The sequence below is a fragment of the Bemisia tabaci genome, chromosome 1 (assembly GCF_918797505.1).
Source record: "Bemisia tabaci chromosome 1, PGI_BMITA_v3".
In the NCBI taxonomy this organism is placed as follows: Eukaryota; Metazoa; Arthropoda; class Insecta; order Hemiptera; family Aleyrodidae; genus Bemisia; species Bemisia tabaci.
Window position 1 is genome coordinate 48,956,975 of NC_092793.1, and position 25,109 is coordinate 48,982,083.

Consider the following 25,109-nt stretch of genomic DNA (forward strand, 5'->3'; position numbering starts at 1 on the left):
GGTCGGATGGGATGATTCTGGGTTGAGAGTAGTATTGGAAGTATAACTACATTAAAATACGATTCAATTTTCATAAAAATAACGTAATTTATTTTAATTTGTAGCATTTGACGTACTCGTATATCAACATGATTGTCCTGTTAAATCAACATGACTGTCATGTTAAATCAACATGATTGTCATGTTAAATCAACACGACAGCATATTAAGTCAACGTGACGACAGTCATGTTGATTTAACATGACGGCTATCATGTTTCTTCAACATTTTTGATTATGTTCCCGTAACATGCTGTAAGCTTGTACCCGTTTTTAAGACGCCCGTCATGCTGAATCAAGCTTGCTCAAGCTTAAAGTAACATTTTTTTTTTTTGAGTGTACATTAAAGCGTCATCGAAGCGGTTCCCAACTGAGTTGGAAAAAACTAGAATAATCGGCTTGCGTATTTTATACTGTAGAATGCAACAACGTCACTAACTCATTTTCGTCAAAATTGTTAATAGGCAGCCCTCGATATGTCATCATCACTCTCCTTAATATTTTGAATTTCATTATTTTATATTTAATGGTGTTCATTTTGTACATGCTCGGTTTGCGAGAGCTTGAAAAACAGGGATTTGCTCTGGAAGAAGTGGAAGAAGAAGAAGAAGAAGAAGAAGGGGAGAAGGAAGAAGAAAAAAGAAGAAGAAATAGCTTTAGAATATTAGGTAGGTGCGTGACGCGATCTCGGGAAAGATCCCCTTATCCGTTTTTAGAAGTATGAACGAATTTCTTGTTATTTTCAACATTTTATTATAGATATTGAATTTATTTTTTTTGATGTTCTTGCATACTGATATAAAAGCGTGTTTGTTAAAATTGAGCCTGTGATTTCAAAAAGTTAATAACTAACTTGAAGATCTAAATAAAATAGGTCAAAAAATCTGCTTAGGAGCAATGATAAGCAAGTGATAGGAAAATAAAATCGCAAACAGAGTCAAGAAACCTGTACCAAAACACTGAAAAATGATTATCAACAGTTCTCTCAATTAGAAAATGCGAGAGACAGATCGAATTTCCCGGCCTTCCAGTTAATACATCCTACATTCCTACAATCCTCTACAGTATTTTGGAATATTATTACGAATAATTTTACTTTAAACGCACACTGATTTGTTTTTTTACTAACTGAGTCCAAGAAAGAACGTTAAATCGAACAATCTGACAATTCTTCTGGGCGCGCGGCGTCGTTTATCGCTAACAACTTGTCAGCGCAGTTCTAACAAAATCGCAGCATGTAAAACGAATTTAATATTCTAATGCGTCGGCACTAAAAACAAGTCCTGTTTTTATTTACTTTGCCCAAGTCTTATTCCCTGCGATTAACTTAATAATTCTTGGACGGAAAACACTTCTGCGACGCCTGACGATAAATCTTGAGATTCTGGACTGCAACTCCATCGGCGTCCTATCCTCTTTAGATTCATGCGGGCTGGCGAGAAATACCCAACTCCAATCTGAGGCTGTATAAAAAGCGACTCTCAATAAACACGTTTTTACAGAAGTAAAAACCAAACAATCACTTCCTTTTTACTTTGTGACGTTCTGAATATTTAAGATTACAGTCTTGAAAAACCACTCTTTTTCTGGTTACCTTGTCGTTTTGACCAGGCTCTTAAAGCGCAATAAAATGCGTTCGATCGATTTTGAGTACAAGGGAAGGGAATACACGATGGGAAAAGTAAACAGTTGCAAACCGCCTGCGGTCTAGTACTAATAAACATGTTTATTAACACAAGACCGTGTGTGATGGAGAGCAAATAGGTATTAGGAATTCACTATCATACAACTTCACAGGGTTGAGGAAAGCTTTTTACTTGTATTTATGACCGGCAGAGGTCCGGATATAAAGGACTACACAATATCTTAAATTTATGAAAGAGAGGCAAACGCCATAACACTGGCGCTACAGCGATCACATATATGAATACTGCGCTAATAAAGATGAAATTGGCAACCACTTAAACACAGGATGCGACATCAATTTGGCCGCAGACCTCTGTACCTCTGCACAAAGTTGTATTCTTTTTGTTTAAAAATATGTTCCTCGGATTAGGAAATTTCCACAGAAATCAATACATTTTTTTTAGCAGCACGCGGTGTTATACGTGCCTTAATACAGGAGTTTTCAAACTTTCGTACATTTGATTCATTATGGTTTAGTCACATGTTTTTGATATTAGTTTCATTAATTTTATTTCCAAAAAAGTAAGTATTTTTCCCCCCCATTTTCACCCGAAAATTTTCGATAGGATGTACACGGCAGATAACGTTTGCTGTGAGGTCTCCGAGACGCCGACCGCGAAAATGAAGTCAAAAGAGGAGACACAAAGTAACAGGTAGGATGCGGCATGGAGGGTACCTGCAATTGGAGCGAGCCTTTTAAACGGGTTAAAAGCAGGTGCTCGAGACGTTGAAGGCTTTCACTGGTAAGAGGATAATCATCATTCGGAGAGACAAAACTACTGAATAAGGAGTGCATAAAAAATTAGGGATAAAATTTAAATTCAGAGGCGCAGGGGACGCGAGTCTTTTGAGGCAAAAGCTCGCGTCATCTTACAGTCATGCCAAATCAGCATACTTAGGTACTCATGTTTCGTTACGTTTTACTCAAAAAAACCGAACCAAAAGTTTATATTTGCTCCAGTTAGCCTTAAGCGGTGATGCGAACAAACCGGGATCCATAGCTTAAAATTCAAGATACAAAAGGAATTTATATGTAGAAGATTGCACTTTTTTCAGGGACTTAAAGCGTCACCTTCACCGCAGGACTACAAAACTCGCATTACGGAGGGCAGAAAATATCCTGCACTTTATCTTAAAATGCGCTGACTATTTAATCCACTCCAAAAATTTATAAAATTCATGGAGATACATTCTACATTACATGAACAGAGTGAGGCAGAGAGGAGTCAAACACATGTACAAATAATACATGTACATTTTGTATGTCCTTTGTGTATGACAAACCCTCTTACATGCGATGAACCTAATATTACCACCAAAATTCTAAAACTCTTCACCTCTCTTAATTTAAAAATCTAAATTTTCGTTTATATTCCTATTTTCAAATTTATCTGTAAAGACGTTAATAGCCTGAGTCGCTGAATGTCTTAAAATTATAATAACTAACTAACTAACTAACTAACTTCCTGAAATTAATCGAACAGCTAGTCCTCTTCTGCTAAACTCGATTCATACTATTTTCCTTATGGTGAAATTAAACATACTTATTTTCTTTTACTTTCCGATGTGGTTCTTACACGCTGACCAACGTTATACATAGAATCATGTAAAAAATGTAAAAATGAATGTGAAGTCGCCTAAACTTTGACATAAGAAAACCAAATGAGCCGGAATTTAACTGTGTAAATGAGTGGAATGCAGGCATTTCTAATATTTTATCACGAGCAAGATTGCATTACAAGTGTGATACGCTTGGCAGCGTGGAGGTTGGTCGCAGGGGAAAAAGCAATCTATGACAATGAGAGAGGTGGTTCGAAATACTTGTACATTTGAGTCAGCACGACGAGTTCGCTTTTGAGCCGGGTAGAGTGGAGGAGAGGGATCTAGCATAAAATTCAATTATTACTTCCTTTCGTTCCTTTCATGCGAGCTCGTCATTACCATTGCGTTAAGGATTCTCCGTATCCTTCCTCACCGGCTACTGCTAATGTAAATGCACGCACGATGTCGTCAAATTTCTCCCACCGCGCGGATCATTTATTACCGTCACTTTAGAAACAGTGGCGAGGCGCGAATGATCGATTTTCGATATTTCCCCACTTAAAGCTGTGGTAAAGAATCGATTATCAAGGTATAAGTTGCGGACACCCTGATTGTCGATCCTTTTCTTGAGGCTTAAAATGGCGGATCTATGATACAACGTAAAGCACGCCACGCCACCGTTTAGATATGAACTATCTTTAGCAATGAGGAAAGACTAGATCTAATTTATCCATAAGTACACCTCTACCTACATAGGGATTTCAATGGCATATACAGGGTGTCCCAGAGCACCCGTATCAGGCCTTTTTCTCGGTTGATTTAGGTTGGACGAAGTCAGCGACCGCACACTTGATTAAGGTAGTGACCCCGAGAAATTCGAATTTCATGGTCTCGAAACCCCTCCCTCCCCAGACCCCCTTGGGGGGGAGGTAAAGGAGAGGGGGTAACGATCCTACAAGTCAGGGTTTTCGATTGAATTCCGCTTCGACTTCATTAGAATTGAAAAGTACAAAACATTTTGTGAAATCGACCCCTAAAAATCCAAAATTGGACCACTTTACGCCCAAGAATGATCCCTTAAAGAGAGGGACAGCGGCCTCCTCCATAATTTCCCTTCGGTCAGAAATTGACGCACATTCCCCGGATAAAAATGGTTCACCAGGTAGTCGACCCCAAGGAATCCGATGCTTATAGTCCCGAAGCCCCCCTAGTCTTCCTTGGGGGGGGGGGGGGGGGTTAATGGAGAAGGCAAAATTTCAAAAGTCGGGGGAAATTGTGCCCCGTAAGCTGCCCTGAAGAGAGGAACCATTTTAGAGGTGAGACATAGAATACTGCCCAATGCAATATTCCCGGCACAAGATTTCTAACACTTCATTTTTGAAATCCGGAACACGCGATGGATTTGGCGAAGCCTAACCTTGAGCTGTTTTCCCAGATGATTTGCGGGAATAATAACGGAACTCCGATTCGGTTACCTTGTATTATTCCGGACTGATGAGGCTCCTGGGACCAATAACGGGGATCCCGTCCAGCCGCTCAACTCGAGACAACACTTGCCGGGTCACCGGGAAAACGCCACCGTCCCGGATAGAGCCTTCCGGATCACGTGCACATTTCGGCAACGGCGCCCGAATCTAATCCATATGTTCCTGCGTTTTTGCCTATTCCGTTACATTAGCGTGGCGCGCTGCTCGGCGCAAATCCTCCGGTTTCGTTTAATGTCCCTTCGAGTCTCATTGGGTTTTTTTCCGCCGCGGCATCTACGTGGCTCAGTCCTAAAAGGACTCTGATCTGCCTTGCGTCCGGCGACGGAGAGACGTTGCCATTTATATTATCTAATTATTTAAATTATTATGAGTCTGGTAACTGGTGGCACGTGCTTAATTGTACTACATTACGCAAAAAGGAACTACTATTTGAGGCTCGTTTCTTCGTGCCTCTGAAGTAAGGGCGTATCTTGATTATCACATGAGCCGCAGAAAGCATGGTTTTAAATGTAAAACAGGGCTCACGTAGAAATTAAAATATGCCCTTACGTCAAAGTGGCGGCGAATTTATAAAGAACATATGTGCCTTCAGGTTCCTAATTCAGTTAGGCGATTATAAAATTGCCAATGATGATGCTTTCAGCGCAATGCGAGAAGTATTCATGCAGTCTTGTAGGCGCTAGTATGTGGTTCACGCCGACCGCACTTTTTGGGGCAGTGCGTCAAGTATTCCCACAGTCTTGCAGGCGCTTTTATCTTTCATTCGAGTTTCATGTTGAACAACCAGTGCAAATGTGCGTCACGCAGTCACGCTGACTGATGAAATCAAGGCGGAGGAAACCAAGGGTGTCACTACCGCGGTGGACGACGTCAAAGACCCGACTTTTCAAAAGGCGATATCTCGGTTTTTATTGAACGTAGAGAGTTGCGGTTAGAAAGATCTTATTATTTTTAGCTTATCTACAAGACTCAATCATCAAAACACGATTTTGGGACCAGCGCAAGTGACCCATTGCAAAGTGTAGTCCAATTTGAAGGGCGGGTGTCATGAAGTGAATTCTTGCCGAAACAGCTCTCGAGTAGGTCCACGCTTCATCTCCATGAACCAACTTACCCTGAGCTTTGGTCCAAGTATTTTGGCCAATTCAACGGTGCCAATAAAGGTACAAAAGGAGTGATAGATTTTAACACATTTGAAGCTAACTTAACCATCGGTAGTTTTATCATATAACTCCTATCCTGTAGAGATCTAATTTCATTCTATCATTTACAAAGCGATCATATTAGAATGTTTGAACGGCACATATCCTTAGAGGTAGAGGGAAACGGATATTAACACTGTTTACCTTTATTCGCTTTGTCAAATAATTTTGGAACAGAAATAAGGTGGGAAGTCCGCTGATGACTAAAAACTCCACTGATAATCCACTATCCCATCACAGCTAAAAACTCTTGATAATGCAATTAATTTACCTACTTAACCAGGGAGTTCGTTAATTAGTGAATTGAAAAAAAGGAGAGGGTAGGTATAAAATAGATTCAACTTTCGGAGGTCTTAAATATTCCATTTATTACGAACTGAGGATGAAAAGGAAGCTTGGTCTGGTTATTTGGGATTGAAAGAGATTTTTCTTAGGTGCATTAATTCAAGCTCCGGTTATAATCTAAGAAACATCTTAATGAGGAAGTTCCGATTCAATAGAACCCATATTCTGATTACTTTTTCTCAGCAGTTGCAAAATTGAGGATACGAATTTTCCGTTTTCTTTTTCGTCCTCTCCCCTGCTCTGTTCTCCCTATTTCTCTTTTCCCATCACTCATTTGCTTCATAATTTCATTATGGTATACTTCCACCAATTTTAGAAGGCTTGAATAAAACCGATGATTTAGTCATCCTGTTCGAAAGTACCGAAAATGATAAAAAAAAATAATCAGGAATTGTTACATTTAACATTTGCACGTATTTTGAATTTGTTAATGTAACATCTTAAATTATGACTGCGATGACACAGTTGTCCCGTTACGAATATTGAACGTTATGGTGATTACTGTAGTTTAAATATTCCCAAGTTTTCATCGCTACAAAACTGTCTCAAGAACTTTCACGATAGATGTGTCCTAATTCAGTTAACAAGATATTGTTTGTGTGGGTAATATCATTACAAATCTTGCTTCTCGTCTTGATGTGCGCTTGTGTGAGCGTTTACTGTAAATTGTTTACACCACGATGTATGCCAAGCAGGAGATTCCAGCGACGTCACACCTACAGTGTGGTCTTTTGGTAACCGATTCCCTTAAATATTTTAATTGATGTAAACATCCCTGTTTTACCTTATTTTTTTGATGAGTGTATCTTTTTGGCTTTTTTTTTTTTTTTTTTTTTTTTTTTTTTTTTTTTTACATCTACATTTCTTAGCAGAGAGGAATTTCACAATCGTGCGCGACTTTTCCTATTTCTGCAAAACGCCTTAAAGTTTGACAAGTTTTTATTTGTCCACCAAATTTTTCTTTGTTTTGAGTAAAACAAATCTTTAAGTTTCATAAGTATAGAAGCATTCAATTTTTTCAGATAAAAAAGAAATTGCACAATTTTGCTGACACCTCAATGTAACTGAACGATGTTGTTAGGTCTGATCTAAAGGCTACAAATAAATACACCACAAAGAAGGAAAAAAATTATGGTGAAAATGGAAAAACGTCACAAAATTGATCAAAATCCAGCCATGAAACTGACAGGTGCTTTTATATAGTATATTATATTAATTTTAATTCATGTTTACCGGGTAATATTCATTGAGTAGAACGTAGTGGTATAATGACATGCGGATGCGCAAAGGAAATCAAATTGAATCAGTGCATGAGAGAGGTAACTGATTGAATTATATTACGTCGTATACGCAGTTGTACCGTACATTAAATGTTAAATATAAATCATGGAACAAGCTGATTCCATCTCTGCATTACACCTCATTCAACAAACTAATTGCACTTTCGGCATATAACATGCGCTTAATTCATCGTCAAATGTTGTGCGTAGCCGCCAATTCGTGTAAATTTAAGGTTTTATAAACCCGTCCAAATATCCTGCGAAAATTGTAGTCAGAGCTGGAACAGAAATCACGGCTGCATTGGAGTATGCAGTCGGATATTAGACGTGAGGCTTGACGTTTAGAACCGAAAAAAAAACAACGGTAAAATTATTGTAAACATGGTATAACTATACCGTACTCAAGGGGTCTCAAAATCCATCGATCGGATACTAACCAAATACTGTTCCACCGAGTATATCATCTCTACCCGGGGGGGGGGGGGGGGGAATCGAAGGTCAAACGTGAAACCACGTATCTCCGTTTGCGAAGTTGCAGACTTCCCGTCATACTTCATTTTTTCTTCTGAAGAGAAGTCAACGTAATTTATTGAAAACTTCTTTCATTGTTCTTCTCTGTTAGCAAATTATTCTGTATGAATTTCAAGCCACAACGTTAGCTCGATACTCTATAAACAATAAGATAGGATCGGAAATTTGGAAACACTGCATTGGAGATACGTGGTTTCGCACTTTGGCGATTAATATATAAAAATAATTAATGTCCTCCGCTTTTTGATATTAAAAGAATTCCCAAATACACAGGGAGCTAAAGCTTTTACAACACGAGAATAATTGTTTGACATTTCATCGGTGAGAACTGCTGCGCTATCGTAAAAAAGCAGCAGCACTAATGTCGGCAATGTAATGTAATAGCGGCAATGTCGAAACACGGCGGTTGAATATTAATTTTTTAGCCGCATAATCGATATCCTCACTAACTACAAAAAATAGGCAAACGTCCTATCAGCTGTAGGTTGTTTGCACTTACACGCGCATTAGTAAATGAGTGATAACATTGCTTCAAAGCTCTAAAGAGGCAGAATGTATGAATTTTAGAAAATTGGAACGGGAAAAAATCCAAGCGCACGAAAGGCGTATTTTCATCCGTTCACATTGTTTCTGAAAGTAGGACTTGTATAATGACGCTATTTCTGGCAGTTGCGATTGTTATTACGTCTCGTTGTAAAAATTCCGCTTTTTGTCATTCACCTCACCCTACTTTTGTCAAACGAACAACAATCATGACCGTCGTTCTTGTCAGCGCAGTGAATGCGTCGCTACGAGTAACTGCAGGAACGAAGATAACTGCAGGAGAAAAATAAGGACGAAAACATTACTCTTTTGCCACGCATTGCTCCTTCAGCCTTTTTATAAACATCTCATTATTTTTCCTTTTCAATGGCTTAATACTGATCCAGGCTCTTTTGAAAAGGGGCATTTCGTGGCATTTATCCGTCAGCACTAGTTTGGCGAGACAAAGAGCGTGCAGAAGATAAAGATTAAAAGGAAAGACAATGGAAAGGGAGAAGAGACAAAAATAAGAATAAAAAAAGCTGCGAAAGGAACTCCGACTGTCAAAGTTTATCAAGCGTTCGTACTTGACGACGCTGCGAGACCTAGGTTTGTCTTATCAGCTTTGTGCTTTTCCCTCTGACAATGGTTTTATGAAGTCCAGCCTGGAGGCCAATATGCGCGGATCTAGATGGAGCTTTTACCACGCCACTCGCTAATAACAGTCACTCAATGCGCCACTTGGAAATTGCTACGAAACTTGCACTGACAGCGCCCTTGGGTTACGTAAACTGGACAAGTTCAGGGGCCTATTCAACCCCGACTTGAAAGGGGCATCATTTACAAGAAGTGAAAAGAACTTTTTGTATTTCTATAATTCATAATAAAATGAGAGATAGGGATGCGATACGGATGAAAAATCAAGAATAAAAGCCAAAAGTAGAAGCTCAATCAAAGCAGCTGACTTGAACCACATAAGACTCGATGAACCTAACGTAACTTCGGTATTTTTTTTATTCAAATAAATTTTCCTCTTTTAAAGTGGCTTTGTATTTACATTCTTCAGCTAAACAAATCTTCTCGTAAACATTCTTTGGGCTGCACGGCTTTTCCGCACAAAATCATGACATGAATGACCTCGATGATCCGGAGTAAATGTAGAGTAAATGACTAAATGTCTTTCTACTGACGCAGGGCAATGGATATACTTGCTTATATAAGGGAAGGGGGGGGGGAAGGTCTCAGATTTTACTTTTTTCTCGAAGTAGAGTCTGGGAACTTTTTATCGACCAAACCCCAATTTCTTCTACTTTTCATCGACTGCTTTTGGCACCGCAATAGAGGTAAGGATAACATTTCTCAAATTCTCTTTCAAAATTATGAATTTTCTTGCAACGTTGTCTCATTGTGCAAAAGAATTAATTGTGGTGAAAAAATTTTGTGCGGAAATGAAAAACGGTGTTTTTGTACGGAAAAGGCGAACGCCCATTTTTTTGAAAAACAGGTTCATGTACTAAAGGCTAATTCCATCTAACCTAACGACGTTTTCATTACAGGAGCTCTTGTGGAGATTTCTCCAGTTCACCCTCGAACAAAATTTAAAGAACTTTTGCAATCGTCCAAACGTGAGCAAATTTTTTCGATGTACGATTTTTTGCTCAACTGAAAGATACATTAGTTAAAGTGTTCGACGAAAGACGCTCCTTTCTATCTGAAAGAATAAGTTGTTCGCGGTTTGATAAATTGTTGCAGTAGAGCTCGTGGGATTCATTGTAAGTGACAGCAATTTAGGTCCTTGAAATACAAAATTGAGACTTCAGGTCTTTGTCGAAACAATCATCCCCCCCCCCCCATTTTTATAGAATATGTAAAATGGAGCAATAATCGCCCAATGCCAAATTTGGCAGAATAACATCTGCTCTCTTCTTAAAGAATGTTCATTGCTTCCTTTCAAAAAATTTGGGTGCTTAAGAAAAAATAAATGTTTTCTCTCTCGTTTTGATTGGATGGATTTGTGTATACGTGCTTTGGATGAGCAGCGTCACGTAACGTCGTAACGACTGCGCTATGAGGAAGGAGCGCAGCGTAAGAAAAACCAGGGCGCCTTCAATTGCTTGGTTATGCAAAAAGGACAACCGTGGAACACGAATAGTTGCTTCCTTGGGTTTGAACCTAAATACGCCGCATCCTTTGAGTGCAGAGGTTTGATATTTTAAATGAGCTTTACAGAGCCTCATTTAAATTAAGGTTAGCCGCAAAAAGTACTTTACATGTGACTCAAAATCCAAGTGGTTTAGCCACCAGAACTAACGTTCTTTTTGAAGGATTCTATAAAATTCAAATGTCATATCTCACGACTACTCCTCGTTAATGAACTATACCCATCATTAATTCCAATAAAAATTAGCTGCACGAGCTGAAACAAGGATTCTGAAGCTTCAAGGAACCTGCAGAGAAAAACAAAAATTTACGGGCGCTTTATTAAAAGCCGTAGAATACGATTAAAATGCATATTTGGCTGTAAAAAGTTATTGTACGACGACGTTACGTAAAAAAACACGACCCCGAACGAGAGTAATTTTAGCTTGTCTTTGACCTCAGCTCATAGTGTGGCAAAATATTGACTGTCAGGTTCCACCGAGTGTTTTCTTTTAATAAAGCTCGATTATTAAATTAAAAGGGCAGACTGTTTGTTCCGAGATGAGGAAACTTAAGCGGCGATGCTTCGTTAAAACCATTTACATTACTCTTTCCCTCCGTCAACGCTTCAAGAAGATATGTTCGGTTTCAGTTCCTTAAGGTCGTCTTAATATTACAATGAACCCTGTACAAATGAATGGGTGGTTGGTTAGTTGTTCAGTTTATATGGAGATGCTTTAACTAACTATTAGCCATTAACACCTTAAAAATTCGGAGCGCAAATTGAGCAAAACAAATTTTGTATTCTTTCCCTGAAATCTTCCGTCAATACCCTCATATGCCCTGATAGATAAAATAAATTAATTTAATTATAATTTAATAACTACACTGTCTGATAGGACACTGATGATACACACTTTCAAAAGTTGTTTTGTGTTTTTGGTTTTTTTTTTCAATAAACCATATGATCGATACCTCAAAATTGGCACCTGTAAAACAGTGCTTTTGAACTTATTTTGAGCATAAAGGTTGATTTTTTGTACACTCGGTTCCTTTTGACTGATCTATGGACTGAGATTTCGTTTTTTTAAACAAAAAATGAATGAATGGATGAATGAATAAAACAATAAAATATAGTAAATATAATAATGAAAAGACAGTTAATTTCTGAAAATGAGACCTAAAGTAATGTACATCGTAGTAATGGTGACGTAGGAATCCGTGCCGTCGTTTGGGCTGCAGTCGAGTTCCAACCGAATCAATTTTCAGAATAAGGGAGTTACGTGTGTCTATGGTTGGCTGCCACCCTTTTCGTTTGGAGGCTTTCCAGTGTTGTCGAGTTTAGACTTTGTCCGGAGATGGCTACCGCCACCCATGATACCCGGCACTAAAAGCTGTAGGTCCACCTTACGTTCCGTTGCCGGTTAGGTACATTTGGACCGCGTTAAGCAGAAAGGAACCAAGCCACATCAGATATTGCCAAATTTTTGGTAGTTTAATGTTTTTCATAAAAACACGTTTGTGCGGATTTTTGTGCAAATTTTAGTGCATTTTCTGCAAAGTACGAAGCAAATTCCTTAAAAGTTTCAAAGGAATCCGTACAAACTTTCTCTTGTAAAAAATTGAATTGTTCTGTTACATTTGGACGGAGTTAAACAGAAAAGAACCAAGCCACATCGGGATCAAACCGAGAAAAAGAGGTTTAAAGTTTGGCTCCTGCATAAGACTCAATGTAAAAGATAAATTTCAAGTTAAATTTCTGCAAAATTGGCTCCAACAAAAACTTTGAATTTTTGGCGATATAGTAGAGCAGTGGTTGAGTTCAAAACCACTTATAACTCAATTTTTTACAAAATGTGGGTTGGTTCCTTTCTGCTTAACTCGGTCCATTTGGCAATAGTGGTTGTTGCTTGGTTCCTTTCTGCTTAACGCGGTTCGTTGTTTGTAATGTTTTATGCTGGATGTCTCGTCTCCAGCCGCCAATCAATCGACAACGAGGATCGATCACGAAACGAAAGCATCTCGATGAAAGATTCACAAATCAAATAGCTTATGTAAAAACCTATCGAGAGCTCGAGGCCTGACAGAGATCCGCACTTAGCGGCGCCGCCCAATTAAAAGAGCAGCCCCTTCCCGTCAAGTCCACCTTTCAACGACAACCACCAGAGTAAAAAAAAAAAAAAAAAAAAAAACCAAAACAAACAAAGGACAAACCTCCATTACCGCCATTACGACTACCTTAGGACTTCCTTGCCACTGCCTCCGGGTAAATTGATTTCCTACTCGGCAGCGCAATAACGGGGGATGTAGTGCGGGTGCACAACCCCTCCCCCCCTCCTAGCGCTGAAAGTGGAGGGGATGGAGAAAATGAAGACTGCGAAGAAGAACAAAATAAATAGAGACATGTCTCGATACGAGTTGTCGTTCGCGGTTTCGCGGGTTTTATTGTTGTTTCATTTCCTCGCGGCTCACCGGTGCTTTTCATCAATAACCGATGAGTTGCCAACTTAAAAATCTCGCTGTCTGATTGATTAGCTGAGTTTATGAAAAACTTCAAATTCGGATTCTGATCCAGAGTTTATTAGACTCCCTGTAGGAGCAGGACTTGCTATGTAACCACAATGAAGATGTTGCATGTGTGAGGGATTTGCGATTTGACTGTTGTTTCTTATGTAAATGTTTGCGAGAAACACGATGGTTCAACTGGTTTTCTCTGAAATCATCTCCAAAGCTCAAAAAAAGCTCTCGAAGTGAGGCCAAAATGGAGGGGATATCCCGCCCTACCTTGAGAGTCCACCTCTACATCAAAACAAACTCTCCATGCAAAGATAGGGAGCAAATACATTGACAGAGCTGCCACTTCATTTGGGGACTCCAAAACTGAAAACACGGCAACCCTGCTAATTTATTTGCTCCCTATCTTTGCATGGAGAGTTTGTTGTGTTGTAGAGGTGGACTCTCAGGGTAGGGCGGGATATCCCCTCCATTTTGGCCTCACTTTGAGAGCTTTTTTGGGCTTGAGAGATGATTTCAGAGAAAAAAAGTGGCACCATCGTGTTTCTCGCGATTTTTTACATCAGAAACAACAGTCAAATCGCAAATCCCTCACACATGCAACATCTCCATTTGACTATACTAGCCGTGGTGAATGTCAAAGCACAACGAGGGATCGCGGACTAAGGAATACCGCTTAGCCGAAGGTTCATGCAGGAAGGATTCAACGACTTTGCCAGAGTCTACAGTATAAAATACGCGAGCTGATGTTTCCAATTTTTCCCCGATTCTGCATGTGAGCGCTGTAATGACGCCATGCTGTAAAAGCTGTCGGAGAAAGGTTGACTTCAGTGGCGTGGCGTGCTTTGCGATATGTCGATTGATTTGCCATTTAAACCTATGGGAAAGGATCGATAGACAGAGTGTTCGCAGCGAGCACCTTAATAATCGATTCTTTACCATAGCTTCACATGGAGAAATAACGATAATCGATCATTCACGCCGCGCCACTGGTTGACTTGTAAACTCTTAATTAAATTGGGTATTCCGCTACTTTCCGGCCAAAGCATCACAAGCGCCATGCGACGTTTCAAAATTTCTGCCGCCATTTTATTTTTTTATAGAGATTTGTTGGTTAAATCTGTTTGAAAATTTTACTGAATTTTATCGACAGCACACAATTTTCAGGGAAAATTGTCCAGTTCAAAAATTCAGTGAAATTTTAGGACAGCTTCGTTGAACGATTTCTCTGTTAAAAATAAAATGGCGGCGGACATTTTTAAACGTCGCATTGCACTCGTGATACTTCGGCCGGAAGGTGAGGATACATTCATTGGTGTGTGAATCACTTCTGCAACCAAGTTGGTAATTACTAAAATAATTCGTTGCTACCACTTCATTAAACAGCACTTACTTTTTCCCGACTCGGCCTTAACTTTTCAAGCATTTCTATGGTGCCTGAGACACGATTGTTCATATAACTAGTGGCTTGATTAAAATAATTCTTCATTCAAGCGACACATTTATAGGTTGCTGTCAAACGGGCAGTCGGCATGCAGTGGGTCACTTCCGACTGCATGATGTCCATTTAGCCCGTGAATGGAATTGATCGTGCAGTCGGCCGTTCGTGCCAAATTCACAGGAAAGAAAGACCGCATTTCTCCGCCACATTTCGTCGTTTCCCGGATGAAAGAACGTAACTATGTTTCAATGTTGCCAAATTTCCCCTCACAAATTGCGTTTTCGCCGGGAGAATCTTGGACACTTCTAACCGAGAATTTCGCTTGTTTTTCTTTTGTTCTCGGGCAATAGTATAAGGTAATTTTGGACAGAAATTGTACTGGTACATACTACATACTTGTAAAATATTGAATTTGTTGACAATTTTGCAACCTTGAGATGTAATTACATACCTTCGTCCGGGAAACAAGGATTTAGACTACCCTGAACTCAGAGAGAAATGCAATATTAATCAGTTTATCATCAGCTATAAGTGTGTTTAACGCGGTTGTGCAATGTCGAAACCCTTATGGTATACATTTCGCCCTTACAATAATTTTTTTATAAAGATCTAATTTTTTAAATAAACTTCTTACTGTGCCTCAATAACCCGTTCGAGGTCTGCAAAATAACGTTGCTCGCTTCTTCCAATTAAGACGGAGGAAAGTCTTAATGACGACGATCGTTGAGCTTACGGCGATGATGTCTGCATAAACCTGCTTGCGCCCAACGTTAGACGATACCGTGGAAATATGAAAGCAAAGGAGGACCGATTTCTGAGAAAGCCCGAGACTTCAAAATGCATGTACCTCGAAGATTGGCCGCATTGTTTTAATCTAATTTTAACGAATTTGAAACGGAAAATCTGGGAAGCGTTTGTCGATGTTTTGTTCTTTATTTGCATCCCTGGAGGAGCGTGGAGAGCATTTAAATCTTTAGAGGTACAGAAGTAGCGAACAACAAGTTTATGGTTCGATCGATGTTTCCTTCGCCTCCCTCTTCGGTATTTACGGATTCAATTCGGGGCAATATAAATTACCGCCCGAACCCTACAACTCACGGGAACGGGTCCCACAAAATGTTGCCGGTTGAACCCCCGAAGAAAGTTCGGCTTGAAAAATGGCGGACAGGAGGACAAAGACGTAAATGGACTGCGTTTAGCAGAGAGCACTGAAAAAAAAATCTCGGTGTATTTACTAAGAAAAGGGTAAAATTACCAAGAATTCAGGGTTCTATTTGATGCCAGTTTTTTCTTGGTAAAATTACCATTTATAGAATTGGTAATTTTACCGAGAAATCTCGGTAAAATTATTGAAATTTCTCGGTAATTTTACCGGACCTCGGTAAAAACGCCAATACTTTTATCGACTGCGGTAGAATTACCGAGATAAAATGGCAAAGTTACCGGGAATTGATTACCGATAAAAGTGATATTCTTACCTGCAAAAAACAGTAAAAATACCGGTTTTTAGGTAAGCTTTCCAGTCTGTCTTGGTAAAATTACCAATAATAGGTAAAAAAACTGACATGGTAAAGGTACCAACGGACCTTGGTAAAAACGCCGAGAATTTTTTTTCAGTGAGGAACCAAGTCACATCAGCTTTTGACAAATTTAACTAGGCAATTTAATTTTTTACAAGAGAACGTTTAAGCGAATTCTTGTGAAAATTTTAAGGCATTTGCCTTGCACTATGCGGAAAATTCACTGGAAATAGCAAAAAAATCCGTACAACTATTGACAAATTAACTAGGCAATTATTTTACAGGAGAACGTTAAGCGATCTTGGAATTTTAAGCATTGCCTTGCACTATGCAAAATTACTGAATAGCAAAAATCGCACACCGTATCATGTAAAAATTATTGCCTATAATTTGGCATGATGTGGCTTGGTTCCTTTCTGCTTAACGCGGTCAAATGATGGCCCGATAAGTCAGAAACAAAATGCGGAGTGAAAATTCAAACCTAGCGCAGTCAGGTGTTGCTAATTTCGAGCGACCATTCCTCTTATCTCACAAGAATCCAGTGGCCTTGAAATGGCAATTCTTATAATGACAACGAGACCAAAAAGAGACAATTTCTTCATTAAAATTCAACGAGGTGGAAGAATTGTCTCTCTACACTGAGGAACAACATGCAATCCGAGCGATGCCTAATGGCGCGTACCAGGTTCTGAATTTCCATTCTTCGAGTGACATAGAACCACATTAAAACGACCTTTTTCATGAATGGTCATTTTATGACCCATTTAGGGTCACATTCGAATATACCTTGCACCCCCTGAAAACTATTTCCTTCAGAATTTAGGCGTCCAATCTGTTTCTGTAAGATTTCGATTAAAAATTGGATGCGCGAGGAACTGCGTCCTTGGTTTTTAGCTCAATAGACCGATAGTTTCTTAAATTTTTGCGAGTTGTGGACAATTTACGCAAAAAACGACCGTTTTTCAGCGTTCAGAGGAATTAATGAATTAAAAAAAAAGCGTTCATGATGTGGAATGGCGATTGTATCTCCGGGCTGGTTCGCAATAGAGTAGTTTTATTTCTATTTCCATAAACTTAAATATTTGTTGGTTGTAACCTTCAATGACGTAAGATTTTCTGTTCATTGCTAATCAGATGATAGTGCTGAAACTGTGAAGCCGAATATGCGCACGGTTCGTTCCAAAAACTCGATGTTCAAACTTTTGACGAACACTGAAAAAAAAATCGTTAGTAAAAGTTCGGTGTTCCTTCAACTAATTCGGTTCGTCAGACTGAATTTTCGGTTTGTCAAACCGAACTTGTGCGGTAAAGTGAACTGACGAACTTAAGTTTGGTCATACATGCCGAACGTTCGCGGTTACACGAACCGAAAGTTTAGTTTGACAAACCGAATATTTGAAATGAAATGGAACACCGAAGGTGCGGTTCACATGACCAATTTTTTTTTCCAGTGAGGGTTCGTCCTCACCGCAAACCGCATTGCAATAATGGAGATTTCATAAATTTGACAACTTAGACTTAGGGTCCTGAGAAATAAAGTACCTAAGACGCGATGGTTGAGGCGTGTTGGAGCTGTTCTTTAATTCGAACGCCTTAATTTTTGGCTCACTCCTGATCTGAATACAAATTACCGGCTGAGACGCACTACTTGCGTCCCCGGAAACTCGGGCCGCGTTCTCAGGAAACGAGGTGTTCCACGGCTAAATCCACTCCAAAGTTCTCAATTTTACGGCAAGATAAACGTCTCTTTCGCCGGCTCAATCCTGCAGAACGGAGCCCAAGTTAAAATCAAGATCTTGTGATTTAGAACACGTCTAATTTCCACGAAGTTAGAAGAATGCGCACAAGGTTATTACACACAAACAAATCGGATAAATGAATTGCCGTCAGAGCTATAAAATCGCAGAAAAATTGCGTTGTCGTCACCTTCCGACCAAAGTATCACAAGCGCCATGCGACGTTTAAAAATGTCCGCCGCCATATTATTTTTTCACATAGAAATTGTTGACTGGATCTGATCGAAAATTTCACTGAATTTTATCGACAGCACAAAGAAAGTTCAGTAAAATTTTCGGACAGCTCCGTTGAACAATTTCTCTGTAGAAAAATAAAATGGCGGCAGAAATGTTTCAACTTCGTATAGCGCTTGTGATGCTTTTGCCGGAAAGAGACGATGTGCATCTCAATAAGTCTGAAGTCTACTTCTAAACGCAAGATTTTGCGAAACATTTTGAGTGAACTTAATATTTTTATCAAAATATGTTCAATTCCTAGATTTATGTTTACTGGAAACTTAAGAATTGACTACTTAATTCACCTTGAAAGTGTGACTATTTTTCACTCTCGGCTCTTCATACAATATTCATCTTTTGCTGAAAACTGGCCACGGGTGTACTTATCATCATGGAGATCACTTCTGTCATCATAATTCTGTTTCCAGGCAGGACGGCCTGTTTTTCAAGGAAAGTCATCTTGTGGAGCTAAGTTACATTTTCCGGTATTCAAGGGACTAAGTCAAAGAAAGTCACTTCTCGGAAGAAAATCCCTTCTCAAACGAGGAATTCGGTCTTGGTTAATTAATATTCGTGCTCAGAGTTGCCTTTTTGACTACCAATAAGTCACACCGCAGGGTAGTTGCCAAATTCGTCGACCATTCAGATTTCCATTTTCACCGAGCAATATTCAGTGATAGTAGCAGAGACGTGATATATATTTTACAGGCCCCGCTTATTCACTGTCCGTTTGTGTAATTAGCCTAATAGTTGTACTCATAACCAAATCCTGACCTAATTTTCAAAAACTCGCATAGTAAAGTGCTCACACCGACATTCATCAATCATCGTTGAGCAAAATTTACTTGACTTCTATTCAACACGTTGCTCATCGATCATCATTACGCAAAAAATAGCGTTGCCCTCCAAACTTATGTTTTGCCCCAATCGATTAAATCGCTTAAATTGTGAATTTTTTTCTTTTATTTCAGGTTTTTACGTTTCTCCTACTTTTAAGGCGGCTGGCTCATCTATAGATTATTATTCGCTTATGATCCGAAACATCATCGACTTCGACCAGCTTGATCCACAAAAAAACTCTAAATAAATAGAAACCACTTTCGACTTTCACAGCGCTCTTTGGCGCTCGGCGACACTAAGTCGCATAAGTCCTTTACGCTTCTAAAGCCCATTAGGGAGTGACACTCCCTCATTTCTTGCGAAACCTCTTGTCGTCATCCCTTTACTGGGCGTTCTCTCTTTGTCTCCTCCCAGGAGGAGCCGGAACCCAATCAAACATTCTCTTCGGCAAACTTTCTTGCGTAAACTTTCTTCCGTCATCTCGTTTACACAAAAAAAATAACACTGTGGAAAAAATGACACATCGAGAGTTAGAAAACGTGCATTAAACTTGCACGCTCTGAAGTAAGATGGTGACATAAACAATGGAGGGCATACATTCAATCGAAATATAGAAACGAGAATAGATCGACGTGAACGGATCGACAACCGAGATTAAATCGAAAAACCCATGAATCGATCGACAAAGTCCGTAAATTGATCGACAAACCCGTAGATTAATCAACAAAATCCGTGAGTCGATTGAAAAACCTGTGAACTGATTGGCGAATACGTGAGTCGATCGACGAAATTTGGGAATCGACCGACAAAATACGTGATCGATCGATTCACCTTTTTAATTTTGGTCGATTCAAGTCGATCGAAACGAAACCGTTTTTTAATCATTTGTCCATTACGTTCATATCGATCGATTCACGTTTTTATTTTTCGGTGGAATCTACGTGTACCCCTGGTAAAAATAATGTGTTACTTACGGGTGCAGTATTTTGGTTCATCGGACTTGTCTCCGCAGTCGTCGGCGCCGTTGCAGAATTTATCGAGCGGGAGGCACTGTCCGGTGTCGCAGTAGAACTCGGACAACTTGCACGGTGTCGCGCTCTTGGCCGCGTTCTTGGGCGTCGCAGGGATGCTCAGGTCGACCACGTTGCTCAACAAGCACAGGGTCAGTGCGCCCAGGAGAGCGCGCCGGGCCAGTTCCCACATCCTGTCCTCACCTGCAACACGAAAACTTACCGTTATTTTACCATTCAGCAGATCTCTGACGGTTCAGAGTCGTTTTTTCGACAGTTCATTTCCTTAGGTAAATTTTGCTGCACTAGTTGTCATTGTTGGGTTTTAGTGCGCTAAAGAAGATCAAGGCAGAAATCGATACATCCAAGCCTTTTTAGCGTCTGCCACTACTGCTAAGTGTGTGCTGAAAGTCAGTGCGCCTTCAATTTTGTCTCTATGCAGCAAAGAGGACACTCAGACACGAATAGTTGCTTCCATAGGTTGGACCCCAACTGCCTTACATTCTCGACTAGCCAAGAAAAAAATGCATGGAAAAACATTGTCAAAATTACTTTTGCAAATTTAGAATTGAGTCGTGTTCCATCCTTTTGGAAATGTCTAATCTTCTAATGTAACTTTGACGATTTTTTTATGAATGCTAATACTGCCGTGCTGAGGAAAAACGCCTTAAGAGCTTTCAGACATTGCCAAGTTTCTTCCGATAAAAACCAAATTTACTGGGAAAATTCTGAAAATTATTTTCCAAAACTTTAAGACACTTATGTGCGCAATTTAATCTAAAATATCTGAAAATTTCAAAGGAAAAATATGCATAAATGTTGTCAAAATTACATGTTTTATCACTGGAAATTTGGCAACTCTCGAATGTTCATACGGTGTTCTTCCTGTTCTTCCTTAGCACGGCAGAATATGAGTACGTTACGAGTCTGTTTTTTTTTGGGAGGGGTCGCAACGCTGGCTGAAGAGCATCTGGAGCTGGTTGGGGCGGAAAAATGGGGCCCGAATACGAGCGATTTCCAAATCGTCAGAAGTTCATTCCCATAATGAACCTGACTCCCAATACATTTTACGATCTCGCGATAAGTTGAAGTTGGTGTTTAAATGCTTCCGTCGGCCGACAGATTTCAATGAAACCTCGCTTCCGCCGAGTCGCTTCCGTCCCCCGCCCCCCGTCCTCGCACCAGACATCGATACGTAAAGAATTTATGTGTGTGTTTTCAGATGCACATAAAAAGTTGACTCATAACACTGTCGCACTTGATGACGTCATAACAAACAGTGTAACTACTTTCATCTCTCTAACCTGAGCCCCACTCCCGCCCCGAGTTTTTCTTACAACAGGATATCATTCATCTTTGCATCGTTGCCAGAACACGTAAAAAAGAATTAGGGGTTACCCCCTAAAATTGCAGTGCTCCCTATTTGTTGGACGATACGGGCATTTCTGATTAATTTTGGCAGCACAGCAACTCAAGTTGGATATGCTGGAAAATATGGGCTAGTAACCTAATTTCCTCTTGTACTACCATAATTTATTAATTGGAAATGCCCTATAATCATACAACCCCTACCTATTTTTCCGTGAATATCGAGAAAAAAATTGTGTAGATGCATCGATTGCTGAGTGAATGAATGTTTTTTCAACAAAGAAAATGTATAGGGATTTTTACGCACATACAAATAAAGCAACTTTCATTAAAAGGACTGATTAAATCGTGCAAAACTCTGTATCCTCACCTCGCAAAGAGGGGACTAAAAAGACTTCAACAACGGTGAGACCCAGGATATATCTCAGCGCTGGGATTGGTTGAAACCGCTGCTAGTGGGAGTCCTTAAAATGGCGTGACGTCCAAAAAAATGTTCCAAACTTTCGATTAAATATACTTATGATTTCTGGGGATTGTTAGAGATTAGCCGACGATTTGGATAAGTATTGGGCCATTCCGAGTCATCCTTTCGCAAGGCAGCAGAAACTCTCTGCTTTCTATGTCTCTGGTTGATATTTTAGGATGAGCATTCAAGCATTAGTTAGTGAACTTAATGAGTTGGGGGATTTGAATTTTCGTTACAAAGCATTTGAAGGGCGAGAAAGACTACAGAAATCAGATGACTGAGAAGTTAGTTGAAAATGCATTTTTCAGAAACATTTTCATCACAGACAAATGAAGTAAAATTCTTCGGTGAAATTCATTCGGAGAGATTGGTTAATTACTGTCATTAGTGTTCAGTGGCGTTACAATTACAATATGCAAAAGAGAGATCCAAAAAACTTTACTTATGACTAAATACTTGAAAGCCACCTGAATATTAAGTTCAATTTTTACGTACAGCATGTTGGCTCCCTTTTTGACCCCTTCTCTCTACTGTGCTGGCCCTAAACTAATCTCTTACCCTACCCCTTTATGAATTACGCGAAGAGCCTAAAATTGCGGTACTTCCTGAAAAACCATGTCTGAGTCCAGACTCTTCTCTCAAAAAAAGTACTCTCGATCAATCAGAACTAACTAAATCAGAACCAAGCTCTCATTCAGCGATTCGTTTGATCAGCAAAATCATGATCGTTTTTTTTACATGTTCAGGGGATCAATGGTTTTTTTTCCAGTTTTACGTTGGGAATTATCTTTAGAAGTGGGAAACTAACGTATGCTTATGTGCTCTCCCTTCCACCTGCTCGTGAGACCTCGGTAGTGAAGCTCAGACCCAAAAATGGCTGACGTATAATACTTGAATAGCCCTAAAACTGCGGCTGCATTGGAGGAAAAAACTACTTATAACTGGGGAAAGGCAAGAATATACAAATGTCACATCAATCTGGGTTCATCAATCATCAGTTGGCCCATTGGTTACCATGTAAATTTATGTTGAATGGTGTCATTCTTTGATATGATATTTGTCTGCTCTTTTCTTTCCCCAGTTCTTATCATTTTCGATATATCCGAGGAATCAATTAAATCTGCTACAATTGACATCACCGTTGTCGAGGCCTCTATGAAAACATAATTCTCCTGGAGAAACCAGACAACCGTGCTAGCCGAAGATTGCGAACTTTTTATCAGCATCACACATTTGATGTTTCGGAAAATGATAAAATATGAGTGCGGTGCTCGCAAACGAAAAAACTTTTTGTCCCGTCTTTCCCTCCAGCCTCTGCCTCGAGCTCCGTAATTTATTAAAATAATTTAAACTTTTACGAGCACGTATTCCTTTATCTTAAGTATAGAATAACATTCAATAGATCACATAGTTTTTTTATGTCGTTTTTTTTTTCTTCTTTTTTATTCCGGGGACGGCGAACTAAACTGCAACAATTGCGGGCAAGATGAGGGGTGGATGACGTCACAGATAAAGGACGTCGTCGTCGTCTCGAGGAAATAAACAAAACTATTTTCGAAGCGAATGAAACGCTCGTCTAATGTAGATCCCACCGAGACAACTCGTAAAATTGCTGATGTATCACTAACTGAAGACTTTGCAGACTTTGGACGGAAGTTAATTTTAACGAGACGAGCGCATTAACATGAAATGGTAAATGTTCGTTTACAGCGTCATAACCGTGTCGTTTTTATGGTGATACAGGGTGTCTATTTATTCGTGATGATGTCACACAAAAGGGCCTCGGGAAGGAAACTTGATTTGTCAAGTACAGCCAATGAGTCAATTCAGGTTCAAGAATATAGATTTTTATTTCTCGGTGCAAATGGCTTTAAATTGTTGACAAAATTGAGTCAAATTTCGCGCCATAATTTATATTATTAATGTAAGCGTTTGAAATGCATTGATTTCAATTCTGAGACTGAAACCGAGGGAAACTAACTTTTTTTCAAATTCGAGATTCTATCCTTTCCACACACTTGAAAGGTTAATTTTTGGGTACTCTTGGTGAACAATTGAACAATATTAACCCTTCAAAGCTGTGATGGATATGTGCTCTTGGTGAACAATTGAACAATATTAACCCTTCAAAGCTGTGATGGATATAATTCTGCCAGTTTTCCTCCACCTCAATGTTCTTTTTGCTTAATCGACTTGTTACTTTAAGTTCTTCTAAAATTCAGATCTAATCATAAACTCTATGCGTTCAATTGTGTATTTATGGGAGGAATGGATTAGATGACCTAATGATGGTGAAAAAAGTCTCATCGAACATTGAACTAAAACTAATTTTTAGGAATGAAGTACCAGTGCATAAGGTACTTATTTGTTCTTCCTTTTTCGAGGGTGGAGCAGGGTTTCTGTAATTTCTCCATTTTCTGATTCCCTGACTTTCTTTGCTTTTTCCTAACTCCAAAATTTTCGAATTCCTAGACTTTACCTGGACTTCGAATTAAACTTCCACTCAGATTTTTAGTGTATTTTCCGAAGGAAATACACCATTTCCCTTCAATTATACAGAATTCTGTTAAACGCTATATGCAGGAAATTTCCTGACTTTCCAAGTTTTCCAGAACGCCGAAAACTCTAGTTAATAGAGGCCAATGATAGGCAAATTCAATCTAAACTGTGAGAATAAAACTTCATCTGAAGCACCTGACTTCAGTTTCTACTACGAACACTACATTTCTCGATCCAGGTAACCAAAATTTCAGTCTTGGGGAATTGAGCTTCAGTTCAGATGACCGAATTCTTCTTTCAAAAATACGAGTATTGGTTTGGACAGCAAAAACTTTTGTTATCTGAAGTGGTGTTTAGGTTGACTGAAAACTTTAACGCCTCAGAGGCACCAATTTTTTTCTCCGTATGGGTTTCCTCTCAAAGTTGTCACCTTCAGCTCGCAATATCTACAAGTTCTTCATTGACTGGGGTTTTTTGAGTACCCATCACTTCTTAAAACCGTGCTTGATATCCATCGTGGACAAAATAATACTTGTTTTACAACGCGACATGGCAACGAAGCGTTAGCGTATCGGGCCGGTGATCCTTCAACGCCACCGGCGCCAATCTATGCGTGCAAGCCGTCCCTCTACAGTCCCTCCGATCTGCCATTTTTTCGAATCTTATT

At 39.5% G+C, this 25,109-nt stretch overlaps 1 protein-coding gene across 2 annotated transcripts in view; it reads right to left on the minus strand.

The window, feature by feature from the left end:
* The window catches only part of LOC109039500 (uncharacterized), a 264,367-nt gene that overhangs the window by 74,017 nt on the left and 165,241 nt on the right, over positions 1 to 25,109 (minus strand). For both annotated transcript variants that reach the window (XR_011900209.1, XM_072302347.1), the window contains exon 4: positions 20,074 to 20,313. Coding sequence is in view for 1 of the 2 variants with exons in the window: in XM_072302347.1 (XP_072158448.1) it covers positions 20,074 to 20,302 (229 nt within the window). In the remaining variant the exon portion in view is untranslated. The remainder of the gene's footprint in view (positions 1 to 20,073; positions 20,314 to 25,109) is intronic.